Raw genomic sequence first — 13,639 nt, forward strand, 5'->3', positions numbered from 1 at the left:
AGTTTGCTTATCACATAAAACCTGGTGGCTAGGATAGTTCCTGAATTAGTTCCTACTATATATGCCCTAACCTAAGTGGCACTAATGGTTTGACTAAAGTAGTATTTGCACATACAGAGAACCATCACTTTACACAAAGTGTCTCACCAGTAAGCCAAACATCTGCCAACATTTCCATTATAAACCTTTATTTTCAGAGGTTTATGATTCAACTTGAAACATTCACTCAGGGCTAAAACCTGGGGTAAATGGTGTCTGTATGAAACATACTATTAATACAATTTATTTAATTAAACGAACTTTTGCACTTTGTAAGATTAAACAGATGGTCTTAATAAATGCTGACCTTAAAATATCCAGGGGACAAAGGCTAAAAAAGCTTTCTCATTACCAAAAGAAACACAATATAAGAGTGTGTATGAATATTAGCTGGGCATGGTTGTGTGTGCTTATAGTCCTAGCTACTTGAGAGGCTGAGGAAGGAGGATGGCTTGAGCCTGGGAGTTTGAGGCTGCAGTGAGCTATGTTTACACCACTGCACTGCAGCCTGAGTGACAGAGCAAGACCTTATCTCCAAAAAACAAAAAAAACAAAAAAACTGTACATTTGTCTTCAGAACTTTCCATAATATAACCAATAGTCTATCATCCTCAGTCTCCCGACACCTTCACTACCTCATCCAATCACCAAATCTTGATGCCTTTCCATCTTTAACAGCTCTTGAATCAATTTATGTTTTCCCTTCTCTATCATGACCCTGCAAACCCAAGCAATGTCATGTCCCACATGAACTATTTATTGCAACTGCCAACAGGACTCCTCCTATCTGCTCTACAGACAAGTATATACATCCTGCAAGCAACCAGAGTGATCTTTTCAAACCGAAATCTGATCTCTCCTACTTAAAATCCTTCAATGCCTCCTCACTGCTCTTAAGACCTAAACCTTAGCAGGGTCTGTAAGTCCCATACTTAACCTTCGTAGCATCATTCTACCGCTCTTGTGGAGGTTTGATTGATGTGTGTTTTTCACACTAGACTGCAAGATCCATGAGGTTAAGAGCATGAAGTGTTTCCTTAACAACCTACACTGTGCTTGGCACATAGTAAGCACTCAAAAATGTTTGAGCAAATCAATAAAAACAAATTACACAACAGAATGATTGGAATGAGGTGATTTGATTGGAATGAGGTGATTTTTCATATCATCCACCTCAGAGAAAGGGCAAGAGGCCCAGAGACAAGAAGGAGGTAAGAAACATGTTTCTCCTGTCTTGACTTCAAAGGTGGGCAGATCCAAAGCAAGGAAATAGTCCAGGTAACGAAGGACCAGGTTGTAACAGACTTTAGTATCTGCAATATGGATAAGACAAAGCAAAAAGGGGTACAGGGAGGACAGAGCCACAAGCATAAGCTTGCTGGAGTAGAGGCAGAATCCATATTTGGTAAACTGGATCGTTCTAGCCTGTCTCAAGCCATTTAAAAGGATCCAAAGAAGTCCATGTGTGGATGAGCTTTAAAGAGAAGCAGGGCGCTCACAATGAACTGGTGGAAGTGTCTGCAATCACAATCAAAGTAAAAGAACCCTACTCGGGAGGCTGAGGCAGGAGGATTGCATGAAGCCAGGACTTGGAGACCAGCCTGGGCAACACAGGAAGACTCCATCTCTAAATAAATAAATACAAATTAGCCAACTACTCAGAAGGCTGAGGAAGGAGGATCACTTGAGTTCAAGGCTACAGTGAGCTATGATCACACCACTGTTCGCCAACCTGGGCAACAGAGCAAAACGCATCTTGAAAGAAAAAAAGAACTGCAAAGGGGAGGAGTCAGCCTCTCAGTACCTGATCAGAATCCTCCCTAAGGAAGATGTTCTTCCAGTGCTATATCTCAAAAGTTCTCAGGTTAGTTTCTATTAAAGTGAGGCAATAGTCTCTTATTTACACTCTTATTACTCGTAAATTAAACCTTAAATTGCTTAGATTACTATTTGCCTGGCAAGTCAATAAAAAGGTCTTGCTCTCCTGATACCCAAACATTCTTTTTAATGTTAAGTAAGTTGGTAAGTCTTTAACATCTAGCTTCTGTCTTTGACAAGTAATAGAAATTATACTGGATCCACCAACAAGCTTTATCAAATATATTGGACCAAAACTCAAGATACCACCACCTTCTGCACCATCACCCTAGCGTTATTAAATGGACATTATGGTTTACCCTGTATCTGTACTAATAAAATATTTCAAGAGCTGGAAAGTGATGATGATGTTCCACCACCTCTTGAAAAGCCTGACCATGTGAACTGCAGGACGTTCTGAACGTGACTAGCATTGTCAGTTTTTCCTCAATTTCTCTACCAGAAAATGGGGGGTTAACATTTCTAGCTCTATGTAAAAGGGCATTTGATGACGTAAAACAAATATTCTCAGACAACTGCAATATTCAGTTATTCTTTGTCAATAAATCATTTTATGAGCAAAATCACAAGAAAAAGTCACTATCACTCCCGTGGAACTGAGAACACACTGAAAAGGAAAATCTGATACTTTTTGCTATCGTCAATTTAGATGACTTAGATGGGAATCCACCCCAGATATTGCAAAGGGATTCCACTGCAGTGAAGACTCTAAATATTAAAATATGCACATTAAATCTAATCTCATGATATAGGCAAGAGCTGATTAAAAAAAAAAAAATCTCCTCCTGAGATTCTCGTGAGAAGACGCCACAAGCCTTTTCACCCAACTTCCTGATGCTAACTTTGCAGAAGGAAAGTTAATAAGGATTACAGGCATGCAGTGCCGATCCTATCTGTATTTGTAAAAAGGCACATTGCAGCAGACGGCGACCCCTCCCCCCGCCCGTCGCCTTTGCGGTCCCGAGCCCTCGTGCCCTCGCGCCATCCCCGGCCCGGGGCGGCCCAGGCTCGAGGCGAGGACGGCGCGGGAGCGACGGTCCGTCCCGGGGAAGCAAGTCAGGCTGGGACGAGGCGGTCGCCGCGGCTCCGGTAACCAATGTTCCGAGGCGCCTGGCTAAACCCTGCGGAGCCAGGGGCGTCAGAGCCGCCACGCGCGCCTCGAGCGGCAGACTGATGCGTCCCGGCGGAGCGGGCGGGCGGGCCGCGGGCGCGGGGTGGCCGAGCGCCGGCTCAAGTTAGTTTCCCGGCCCGAGCAGCCCTGCCGCAGCCCGGGAGGAGGAACTGGGTCCCGACCCCCAGACAGTGCCGAGCGCCGCCGGCGAGGGGCTCCCCCAGGCGCGGGGGGCCGGGCCGCAGCCCCCCGGCCACGGACGCCCCTCCGCCATCGCCCGCCAACCGCCCCGCCCGTCCGCGGAAGCGCGGGGACGGCCGGTGAGCGCGAGGCCTCGGCCGCACCTCGCGCCCCGTCTCCCGGCCACCGGGCGGAGGGGAGGCGGCGCTCTCCGTGAGCCGGAGGCGGGGCGCCATCGCCCTCCCACTCCCCGGCGGGCGGGCCGGGGGAGCCCCGGCTGCGAACGCCCCCGGACGGGCGGTGGCGGGAGGGACGGCTGGACCGAGGGCCAGGCCCACCGACCCCGCGGTGGCGGCGGCGGCATCTCGCCTCCTTCGGGCCTGCACGAGCCACAGGCCGCAGCCTGGACCAGCCCCGCGGCCCCCGGCCGCGAGAGCGCCGGTCCCGGCAGCACAGAGTCGGGCGCTGCTCGGCCGGGATCCCCGGGCCCGGCCCTCCGCCCGCCTCGCCCGCGCTCCCGGCCACAGAGCGGCCGCCCAGCCGCCGCGGCGCGGGTGTCGGCGGCGGCGGCGCCGGGGCGGGGAGGAGCGGGAGGAAGGGGCGGCGAGGGGGCGGGCCGGCGGCGCCCAGCGGGACCGGAGCGCGGGGCTCGGCGCCCCCTCGCCCGCGCCGCGCCCGCACCACCTGCGGAGCCGCGACCCGCCGCCCGGGCTCCCGCTACTCGCGCGCGCGAACAAAACAAGTTGTAGGTCGCAGCCGCCGGAGGGGGCCGGGCGGGTCACTCACCCTCATCCTGCTCAGCGGGCTCGGGTCGTCCGGCCGCGGGGACAGGGAAGACCAGAGGACCACGAGCCCCAGGAAGCTTCCCACCACCAGCAAACTGCGTAAGATGAACCCGATCTTCAGCCTCATCTTCCTCCGGCGGCGAGAGACACACAGCCCGGCGCAGCCGCCGCCACAGCGCTCCCTCCCTCCTTCCCCTCCGCGGCTCTCCTCCTCCTCCCCCCGCGCGGCCGCGCCGGCTGCCGCCCTCCCTGCCGCCTGCCCTTCCCAACGCCGGCTCCGGAACTCCCCTCGGCCGCACCTCCCCGCCCCTCCCGCCGCCCCCTCCCCTCCCTCCCTTCTCCTGCGCGGCCTCCGCCGAGCTCGGCCGGCCCGCGCGCCCCGTCCTCGAGCTCGCTCCCCTCTACCTGCCCTGCGGCTCCGCAGTCCCCGGGGCTCCGCGTGCACGCGGGCCCCTGGGCAGCCCCGTCGCCTTGCTCCAACTCACACTTTCCCCAGGTCTGGCCCCAGCCCTCGCCCCGCAGCCAAGCTCCTCAAAGCCTCCAGATCCCCAAACTTTTATTGGAATTACAGACCATAAGTCTGTCCTCAGCGCCTGTGCCCTCCAGGCCCCCCACCCGGCCGGCCGCCCCCTCCGGACCTGGAGCGGCTCGGCTGCTCCCTCCTGCCTCACCCCTCCGCCCGAGCCCCCCGAGCCTCCTGCAGGAAGCAAACCAGGAAGTTGGGGTTACCGTTGCGGCAGCGGCAGCTCCACGTGGCTGATTTATAGCTGGCAGGATTTTTTTTTTTTTTTATTGATTGTTCTTGCTTTCTCACACAGCTCCTTAAGGTGGTATATTTGTTACCGGAAGGCCCAGGTGAGATGTGCAAATAGCAATGGACTGGAGGAGCTCACTTGCAAAGCCAGTATTTCTTTCTCCCCAGCTAGAGAGACGAAAGCCAGTCTGTCTTAGGCTAATAAGCAGTACCAGCCGTGTTCACGGGCTGTAAGTTTCAATTCGGAGGACCAAGGATTTCGGGTTTTTAAAACAGTATTGCATACACCTGGCCTCCCTCAGACCCTGATTTTTGCCAGTTGATTTGCTTTTCTAACGCCTTTTCTGCCTGTGTTACTTAAATTATACAGGAAAGGACATTGGCAAATGTGGACTTTAACCAAGTACCCCACCCTAAGGAAATAACCTTTGTACCCACATCTCCCAGTGAAGATGTCAATCCCTTTATATCGCGGAGTGTAATTATGTAATTACATCAGCAGCGTGTCATGCCCTAGGCTGCCTAGTTGAAGGTGAACAGGATGTTTAAGATTTTATCCTAAGTTTTATGATGATGAAAGTTGATTCTTTTCTCTAATATTTTCTCATGTATGCAAATTTTTTGCTTTAAAACAAGAAAAACCCAACTATTTAACATTTTAGAATGAAACAGAATTTGAATCATCAATATAAAGAATTGTACCAAACTAACTTCATGTACTTCATGGTTTGGGTTACAATAGCTAGTATATTGGGGGATTCTATAGATGCCATAATTTCAGAATTCCCGCAAAATATTTGAAGTGCTATCCTTGTGAACAACATGGTTTCAGACATGTAGAATGGCTTCTAATTAAGAGTATTCTTGGTTGGCTAAATAGTTGTGCATAGTATTGTGTAAAAGCCCACTGTACAGAATGCTTGGTAGAGGGGGCATCAGGTGTCAAACCTAAATCACTGTTTGACTTACCATTTTTATCAGCCACTTAGGTTAAAAACCAGTTCTTTTAGGTATAAGATAAGGAGGACCTCACCCAAAACCATTTTTTTTCTTGTTGGTGAGAAAGACAGAATATGTGATTGACAAAGCATGAATCTGCTGGGTAATGTGATGCTAAAAAGCTACTGCCCCTTCACTGGTAATGATTCAGGTTAATATTGGGACCCAGGAATCTCCTGTTAATAAGTAGCCAGGCAATTTTAATGCAGTTAATCTGTGCATCACCTGAGGCGCAACACCGAAAGGAAGGTGGGGGGTTGGGAAAGACCTTGGAAGGCAGAAATAGGCTCATTCGTGGCCCCAGCTTGAGCTGTTCAGAAGTGAAGTTGATGCCTTTGCAAAGGAGACAGCACCCTAGGTCAATATAGGCTTGGAACAGGTGACCTACAAGGTATCTTATTCTGATCACATGAGGGAATAATTCCATTTTAAATACGCAGCTAACGTCTACTTGAGTAATTAAACCTTTCATTTGTGCTCGTATTTGCACAGAGAAGGCAGGTTTTTTTTATTATGAAGGCAATAGGAAGCTTTGTTTTTACTATCACGAGCATAGCTGGGCAAGGAGGCAAATGGAAAGCAGTGCTTATCACTGAAGTGATGGGAAGGGTCTTGGGCAGTCATCGTTATAAGAGCATCCTACCACCACCACCCCCTTTAGTTTTGCATGTAGAGAACTTAAAATATGCGTGAAAGGGCATATATTTGTTTATTGATGAATGGGTATGCATTTATAAAAGCCCATGTTTCTCTAGTCCTAACAATGTTAAAAAGAAACTGCAAGTGAACCTTAAAATATGTGTCCATTGTAACCTTTGCTGGAAGGCAGCCTTTGTAGTTGATAGAACTCTTTAGAAAATGAGAAGCTAAGTTCAAAGCCTAGGTCAGGGTAAGTCATATAACCTCCCGGAACCTAGGGCTTTTATCTGCCAAATGGTGATTACGATTCTCAACCTTACCATATTATCAGAAGGAATAAGTGAGGTCAAGTACATATGAAAATATAAAGTACAGATGATGTAATGGGGCAAGTCTCAGTTATGTATGGGGGTGACTCTTGTTTTATAAGTTCTGCAGTTATTGCTGTATGACAGGGATTGTGCAAACCCAAGGTAATGTTATCTGAGAAAGAGGGTAGAGACTAGAAGTGAATGGGAGGGACATAGGGGATGGCCAAGAGAAGGATTGTCCTCTACCAGGTTATGAGGTCACACGTGGTGGATGGTGACATGATGCCCTTCCGCTCAGAGGCCAGCTGAGGGCTCAGAAACAAAGTAACTGAGAGGGTTTTTTTGTTTTTTGTGGGTTTTTTTGAGACAGAGTCTCAATCTGTCACCCCAGCTAAAGTGTAGTGGTGTCATCACAGCTCACTGCAACCTCAAACTCCTGGGCTCAAGTGATCCTCCTGCCTCAGCCTCCCATAGCTGGGACTGCAGGCATGGACTACCATAGCTAATTTTTCTATTTTTAGTAGAGGCAGTGTCTTGCTCTTGCCCAGGCTGGTCTTGAACTCCTGAGCCCAAGGGATCCTCCCACCTGGGCCTCCCAGAGTGTTAGGATTACAGGTGTGAGCCACCGCACTGGGCTGAAAGGAAGAGTTTTTTAAGCACCTAATGTATGCAGGATGTTTCACATAGGTTATTTCATCTAACCTCCATACAACCTGAAATTGGCATTACTGTTGTTCTCAAGCTGAGATTCAAAGGAGATATTTCTAACCTCAGAGTTCTTGCCACTACGTACATAATGGTAGTCAAACCGGACTAGCCTTCTGGGCATGGAATATAAATAAGTGTTCTCAGGTAGGATGCAAAGGGTCTGGGAGTAAAGATGTGTTCGTTTTTAAATTCTTCCCCATGTCAGTTCTTAAAGGGGAACCCACCACACGGAATCGTGCCGTTCTTGGGCCGCGCTCTGAGGCTCTCGACAGGCCCGCCTGCCTGTCCCCTCTGTGCTGCAGCCAAGCGGAACTTCTGAGGTTTTAATGTAACTCGCTTACCTTCAGGCCTTTTTACAGGGAGTTCTTTTTTTGCTGGAAATATCTCCTGACACCTTAACATTAAATTTAAATGTCAGCTACAAAAAGCTTTCTCTAGACTCTCTCCCCCATCCCACCCTACCCCTCAAGTCCCTCCCCACCAATGTATCAGGATAGGTACCCCACTAGGTGCTTCCTCTGCACCGTCTTCTTCTCCTTCCCTAATAATTACCATTATTTTGTAACTGCTTAATTTCTTTTTTCTGTTCCCAAATAAAAAGGTACATGAGGGTGGAGCCTTGCCTATCTAATTGGTTACTGTATCCCTGTGTCTGGTGTGTGGAAAGCGTTCGATAAGTATTTTTTGATGGAATGTTGAATGAATAATTGGACTGAGAACATAAAGGGCAGATGAAATTTAGAAGAGAAGTCAGGGTTATTTCAGCTGCTTTTCCTCCTTACCTGGAGGTTTTCCTTCCAAAGATAAAACTTTGGAGGCTTTATTTAATTAGAGAAGTGATTATTTCACACCTTATCATCATCATCAACTGATTGACGGTTGTTTCCCCCTTACTCAACATCCTACTAAGGCTACTTAGAAATATGAAGGAAGTGATTGTTTTAATTTAAATATAAATTCATAATTTTTTATCTACTGAGATTTTAAGGAAAAAAAAGTATTGAAATGGGAATGTGCAGCAATTACTATTTGCAACCAAATTTTAATTTTAACTATATCTGGTTGCCAAGAACTCAGGTTAAATTAGAATCAGTGCCCTATGAGTTACTAATTAAATATTCTATTACCTATTCTGTAAACGATGTAATCATGTCTTTTTAAAGAACATCGTTGATGGTATCTTGAAATGAAGGTTTCTTTTTATCATTTAGAAAAGAATTATTAGTTAGATATCAAGGACAGTGTAGATTAAGTTTAAGAATATATAATTTTGTGTAGTGTCTATTAGTTATCTCTCACTGCTTAACAATTTACCCCCCAGATGTAGCACTTTAAAACAACAATTATTTATTTCACACAGTTTCTGAGCGTCAGGAATCTGGCTCAGGGTCTCTCACAAGCTTCTTGCCAGACTGTCAGCTGGGGCTACAATCACAGCTCAGCCGGGCCTGGGAAATCTGCCTCCAAGTTCAGTCCCATGGCCAGCAGGCAGGCCCCTGACGGTTGGTGGGAGGCCTCAGATCCTTGTCATTGGGAATTGGGGATTAGGGATTCGTCACAGAGCTGCTCATGGCATAGCAAACTCACTTCCCCCAGCGTGAGAGCTCTGAGGGAGGACTAGCGCAAGAGGGAACCCAGGGTCTTGTGTGAGGTGGGAGGAGATGGGCCTACACAGGATGTGAACACTGAAAGGTGGGCTCTTTGGGAGCCATTCTGGAGACTTAGGAACAGTGTTGGGAATCAAGTGTCTGGGTCAGAATATTAGACTTTTCATTTATTGTGGTAATTCAGTTACCATTGTGACATACTGAAAACTTCGAAAAAGAATCCAAGTCTTCAATAATTGCTTATTTCTGATGATCTCGCAAAGAAATACTCTGTGTGCTGTCTTCATCTGTAAAATGAAGGTGTTGGACCAAATGATCTTTCACATCCCTTCCAATACAGAAATTCTGAGATTGTCCTATGATGTTGATATGTGGCTGAGACTTTTACATTTGTTCTCTCATGTGGGATGCTATGAAGTGAAATTTGGCCTTATACTTTTCATTTCTGATGTGAATTACCATTTCTATCATAAGCTTAAGAGAGATAATTCCTGAGTTTTGCTCATCTGGAATAAAAGACTGTTGTCAAGGACTTCTGTTTGATGAGGTTAATAGTCTCCTATAGTGTTTTGAAAGCAAAAATACTTATTTAAAAGCCCTCTTAGATTTCACATTGTATGATAGAGCACTACCTCTTCATAATTTGGCACTGTTTTTGGACTCCCATAATTCAGAAGTGCTCTTCTAATTTAACCATTTATTTAAGAGGTGATTGAAACAGATTTTCTCTCTGACCACTCTTGTTTGAAACCTCTTCAGCAGCTTCCTAGTGATCTTCGAATTAAGCCGACTCCTCGATTTATTACAAAGACCCTGTGAGCTTCCCTCTGCTTCCCTCCACAGCCGGTCAGGTGCCCCCTTGCCCAACATAAACTGGAGCCACATTGATGTTGATTTTCTTTCTATTTCTGGAACAGGCCAAGTTCTTTCTCACTTCTCAACCTTTGCTTATATTATTCTCTTGCCTAGAAAACTCTTTTGGTAGTTTCTGAAACAACCCCCCCCTCCACCACCACCACCAAACTCCTGTTAACCCTTCAGATTTCAGCTTATGCATCAATTCTTCCAGAAACCTGATTCTCTTCAGCCTCCACCGCCTTCCCAGGTCGGGGGCCCCTGCTTCATGCCCTCAGAGCGCCCTGTAAGTTCTCTCTCAGAGATGTAGAGTTCTACTTCATAATTGGCTATTCAACTGTCTGTTACCTTCATTAGGCCAAGTTTCTTGAGGGCGAGGACGGTGTTCTCACGTGGGGTTGTATTTCTAGGTGTTGGCAGTGCTTGGCGCAGAAGAGATGCTCAGTATGTGAGAGGGTGAGCGAGTGAAAGTATATTTCATGTGTTCGCTGATTTGAGCATAGATAAGTTTGGAAGCATCCTTTAATAATTATGAACTAACAGATCTTAAAAGGCAATAATATCTAAATGTTTTGCAGAAGTATTTCACAGGCAGATGGATTTGCCCTTATTTGTCAGTTAGGAAAGAAGGGTACACTATTCTACATTTTATCCGACTGAAATGAGTACTGTCATTCCTAGATAATAAATTGAAACTACCTATCAGCTCACTGAAGGAAAATGTGGGAACCTGGTACCTTTAAGACAAACTAGCCTCTCTCTTCTTAATATCAATGATCTCTTAAAACGTAACTGATGTGACAGGGGCGGAATGGAAAGAAGCTATGTCAGTAAAAGGGCCAGAGAACCCTCCCTGCCATAGGTAGAATGAGGAATTTGGCTAGACTCAAATTTCTAATTTCCCTTCAAGTTCTAAAATTTCATAAAATTAAGGTATGACATTCACTGAAGAAAGACTTGTGTTGTCAGCAGAGTAGTCAAATGACCTGAAAGTCTTCAAAACTGCTATTTGTCAAGGTATTACTGCAAGTCTTCTTATAACTTGTGCACATAAACCTCTGCACCAGCAAGCGGACAGGTGGTTTCAGACAGCTATCATTTCATCTCTTCTCTCCAGAGATCCTGCTTACCCAGCTCTTCCTAGAACCTGGTACCAAGGCAAACTAGCCTCTCTCATTAATATTGATAATCACTTACAGCATATCTTTGACACAACGGGTGTAATAGAAAGAAACTGTCAATAAAAGGGCCAGAGAACATGCCCTGCCATGTATAGAATGAGAGGTTTGGCTGGTCCACACTGGGCTTAGCAGTGATCCCTGGAGGGAGGTGAAGATGTGTGGGCCTGGAGAAAGGGGCCAGGGAGGAAGGGACATTCCCGTGCTTGTCCAAGGCAAGATCTAGAGCCTAAAAGGCAATGTGATAGGAACAACAAAGAAGTGCTTTGCACCATCTTCTGACTGTTTTTTGATTAATTTAAATAAGATTGGCTTATTTTTGGTAATGGACTATGCCTACAGTCCTTTTTTAGACATCTGAGAGGAGATAAACAGAGTTGCATGCAAATAAAGAAACTAAGATACAGACTACATAGAGATTATGCAGACAGAGTATCCCAAGTGGTCCAGGAATTAGAAGCTGGCCAGGGACTAGATATGTGTTAATTCCAAAGCTTTTGTCTTTTAACTATGCCATCCTGCATCTTGCTGATGTCCGGAAATTTCCTCTTTTCTTTAGTTATTGTCTAGCAACTGAGCAAGGACGTTTCCTCTTTTGTTTGAACATGCGGATCTGTATTAAACGACTGTTTGGAGAGCCTCACCCGGCAGCTGTGAGCCAAGAGTTCTGCTCTTCAGGGGAGCTCAAAATACTGTCATTTAGACAAATGTACCTTTTGGCATATTGCAAAGAGTTTTGAAATTTGAATTTTAATTACATTTCTTTTTGGAGAGTGGTCTTGGAAGATTTGGTTTTATGGGCTAGCTCCTTTATTCAAACCATATAATTTGATTGTTAACAAATTGAATCCTTTTTTGTGATATTTTCTTATATATTAGATATTTCTTTATTCAACATATTTTTTTGAGCGTGTATCATGTGCCAGCCATTGTTCTAGATGCTGTCAATATAGCAGCAAACTAAAAGAGCATAAATCCCTGTCCTCATGGAGTCTGACAGTAAACCAAATTTGTAAATTATTACATGTTGTTATTGAATAAACTGCTGTATCACTTATGTGTCAAGCATTGTTCTAAGAGTTTCAAAGATTAACTTATTTATTTAGATAGTATATTAGAAGTATAGAGTGTATTAGAAGATAAATGTGGTGAAGAAGTAGAATATGGAATGCTGGACAGGGGTGAGGGAAGTTTCAATTTTAAATAGTCTGAGACTATCTCGCTGAGAAGATACCACTGAGACAAGACCCGAAGGGCAGGAGGGCACAGCCAAATGGATACCTAAGGGGAGGTGGCGCCAACTACAAGGAGCCAATGCAAGGGCCCTAAGGCAAGAGTGTTCCTGCCTTGACAGAGCAGAGCTGTGACTGAGAAATGGAGGGGACAGTGTGAGATCAGAGTCCGACTGTGGCATTTATCTAGAGTGAGACGGGAAGCCAGGGAGGGTTTGGTGCAGAGGTAGCCTGATGTCACTTACCTCTAAATAGGATCACAGCCTCTAGTTTCCGGGTTTGGGCCAGAAAGGAACAAAGATAAAAGCAAGGACCAGTTAGGAGGCTATTTTAATAATCCAGGTGAAAGACTGTAGTAGTATAGACTAGGTTTTTAACAGTAGGGATGGGTAGCATAGGTCAGAATGTGGACATATTTTGATTATTCTGCAGCTGGTTATGGTTCCAAATAATTTAACTTCTTGTTTTGATTCCAGACTCTCTGTAAGTAGTTAAATTAATAACCTGTAAAGCAAACTCTAAATGCTCTAGCAATACACATTATTTAAAGAAACTATGCAAGCAATTACTTGGCAATTTGTTTAACATCTTTTGTTTAGATTTTCATACAATACAGTGTATTTTCAAATGCAAAAACCTGTGTTTAGAAATTAAATCTCCCGTGCAACAATGGCAGTTTAGGTGCCAGGATCAACTGATCTGATGAAAACAAGTGATAATGCAGGTAAAATATTTTTTTAATCTTTTTGAATGCATCCATGAGCAACAAGAAAATAAAGAATGCTAAGGTCAAAGACTGACAAAGGAGGCTAAGCTGGGCACAGAAGCTGGCTTTTGCCTTAAGGGCTGTGGCCAGACCTGATCTTAGTTGGTGGATTTGGGAACAAAAAACAAATTCAGCACCCACCCCAAAATGGAAAGTTTAATAGAACTGCAAAAACCAGGCTCCCCAAAAGGCTCCCTCCCCAAGGTGAAAGAGAACTAAAATTAGCCCATTTTCCTCCCCTTTGAGGAGAAATGTCCCTCTACACACACCCACGCCATCATCTAAGAAATTAGTCATCATAAATTGGCCCTCATTCTGGTTTGCAGCCAGAATTCCTACTACCTGGATGGCTAGGAAAACCTTAAACCAAGAATTTAGTTAAATGTGATCCCAGGCCAATAACATCACAAGGCATTACAAATACAAATGTAAATGCAAACCCTTTTTGAAAGAACCCCCTTCACCTCACACTTAGAAAAATACTCTGTTCATGTGGTCCATGGAATGAGTGGCTCACAGCTGAAAGTCACTGTAACACCCAGGGCTCCATGCGGGACAGCCGGCAGAAACAATAAACCGCAAATGTGATGCATACAA

At 45.7% G+C, this 13,639-nt stretch overlaps 1 protein-coding gene and 1 long non-coding RNA gene across 11 annotated transcripts in view; one reads left to right on the plus strand and one right to left on the minus strand.

Annotated features, from left to right (window-relative positions):
* Positions 1 to 4,206, minus strand: part of GALNT7 (polypeptide N-acetylgalactosaminyltransferase 7) — a 122,391-nt gene extending 118,185 nt beyond the window's left edge. The window contains exon 1 of one of the 2 annotated variants that reach the window (XM_045552496.1): positions 3,995 to 4,206. In XM_045552496.1, coding sequence (XP_045408452.1) covers positions 3,995 to 4,120 — 126 coding nt within the window. In that variant the 5' untranslated portion in view covers positions 4,121 to 4,206. The remainder of the gene's footprint in view (positions 1 to 3,994) is intronic. The other variant, XM_045552495.1, reaches the window with a different exon arrangement.
* Positions 2,954 to 13,639, plus strand: part of LOC123638692 — a 42,375-nt gene continuing 31,689 nt past the window's right edge. For 2 of the 9 annotated variants that reach the window (XR_006735444.1, XR_006735443.1), the window contains exon 1: positions 4,313 to 5,279. This is a non-coding gene — a long non-coding RNA (uncharacterized LOC123638692). Of the gene's footprint in view, positions 3,007 to 3,884; positions 4,093 to 4,312; positions 5,280 to 13,639 lie in introns of those variants that run through there. The other 7 variants (XR_006735441.1, XR_006735447.1, XR_006735446.1 and 4 more) reach the window with 6 other exon arrangements.

Source organism: Lemur catta, chromosome 5 (assembly GCF_020740605.2).
Source record: "Lemur catta isolate mLemCat1 chromosome 5, mLemCat1.pri, whole genome shotgun sequence".
NCBI lineage: Eukaryota > Metazoa > Chordata > Mammalia > Primates > Lemuridae > Lemur > Lemur catta.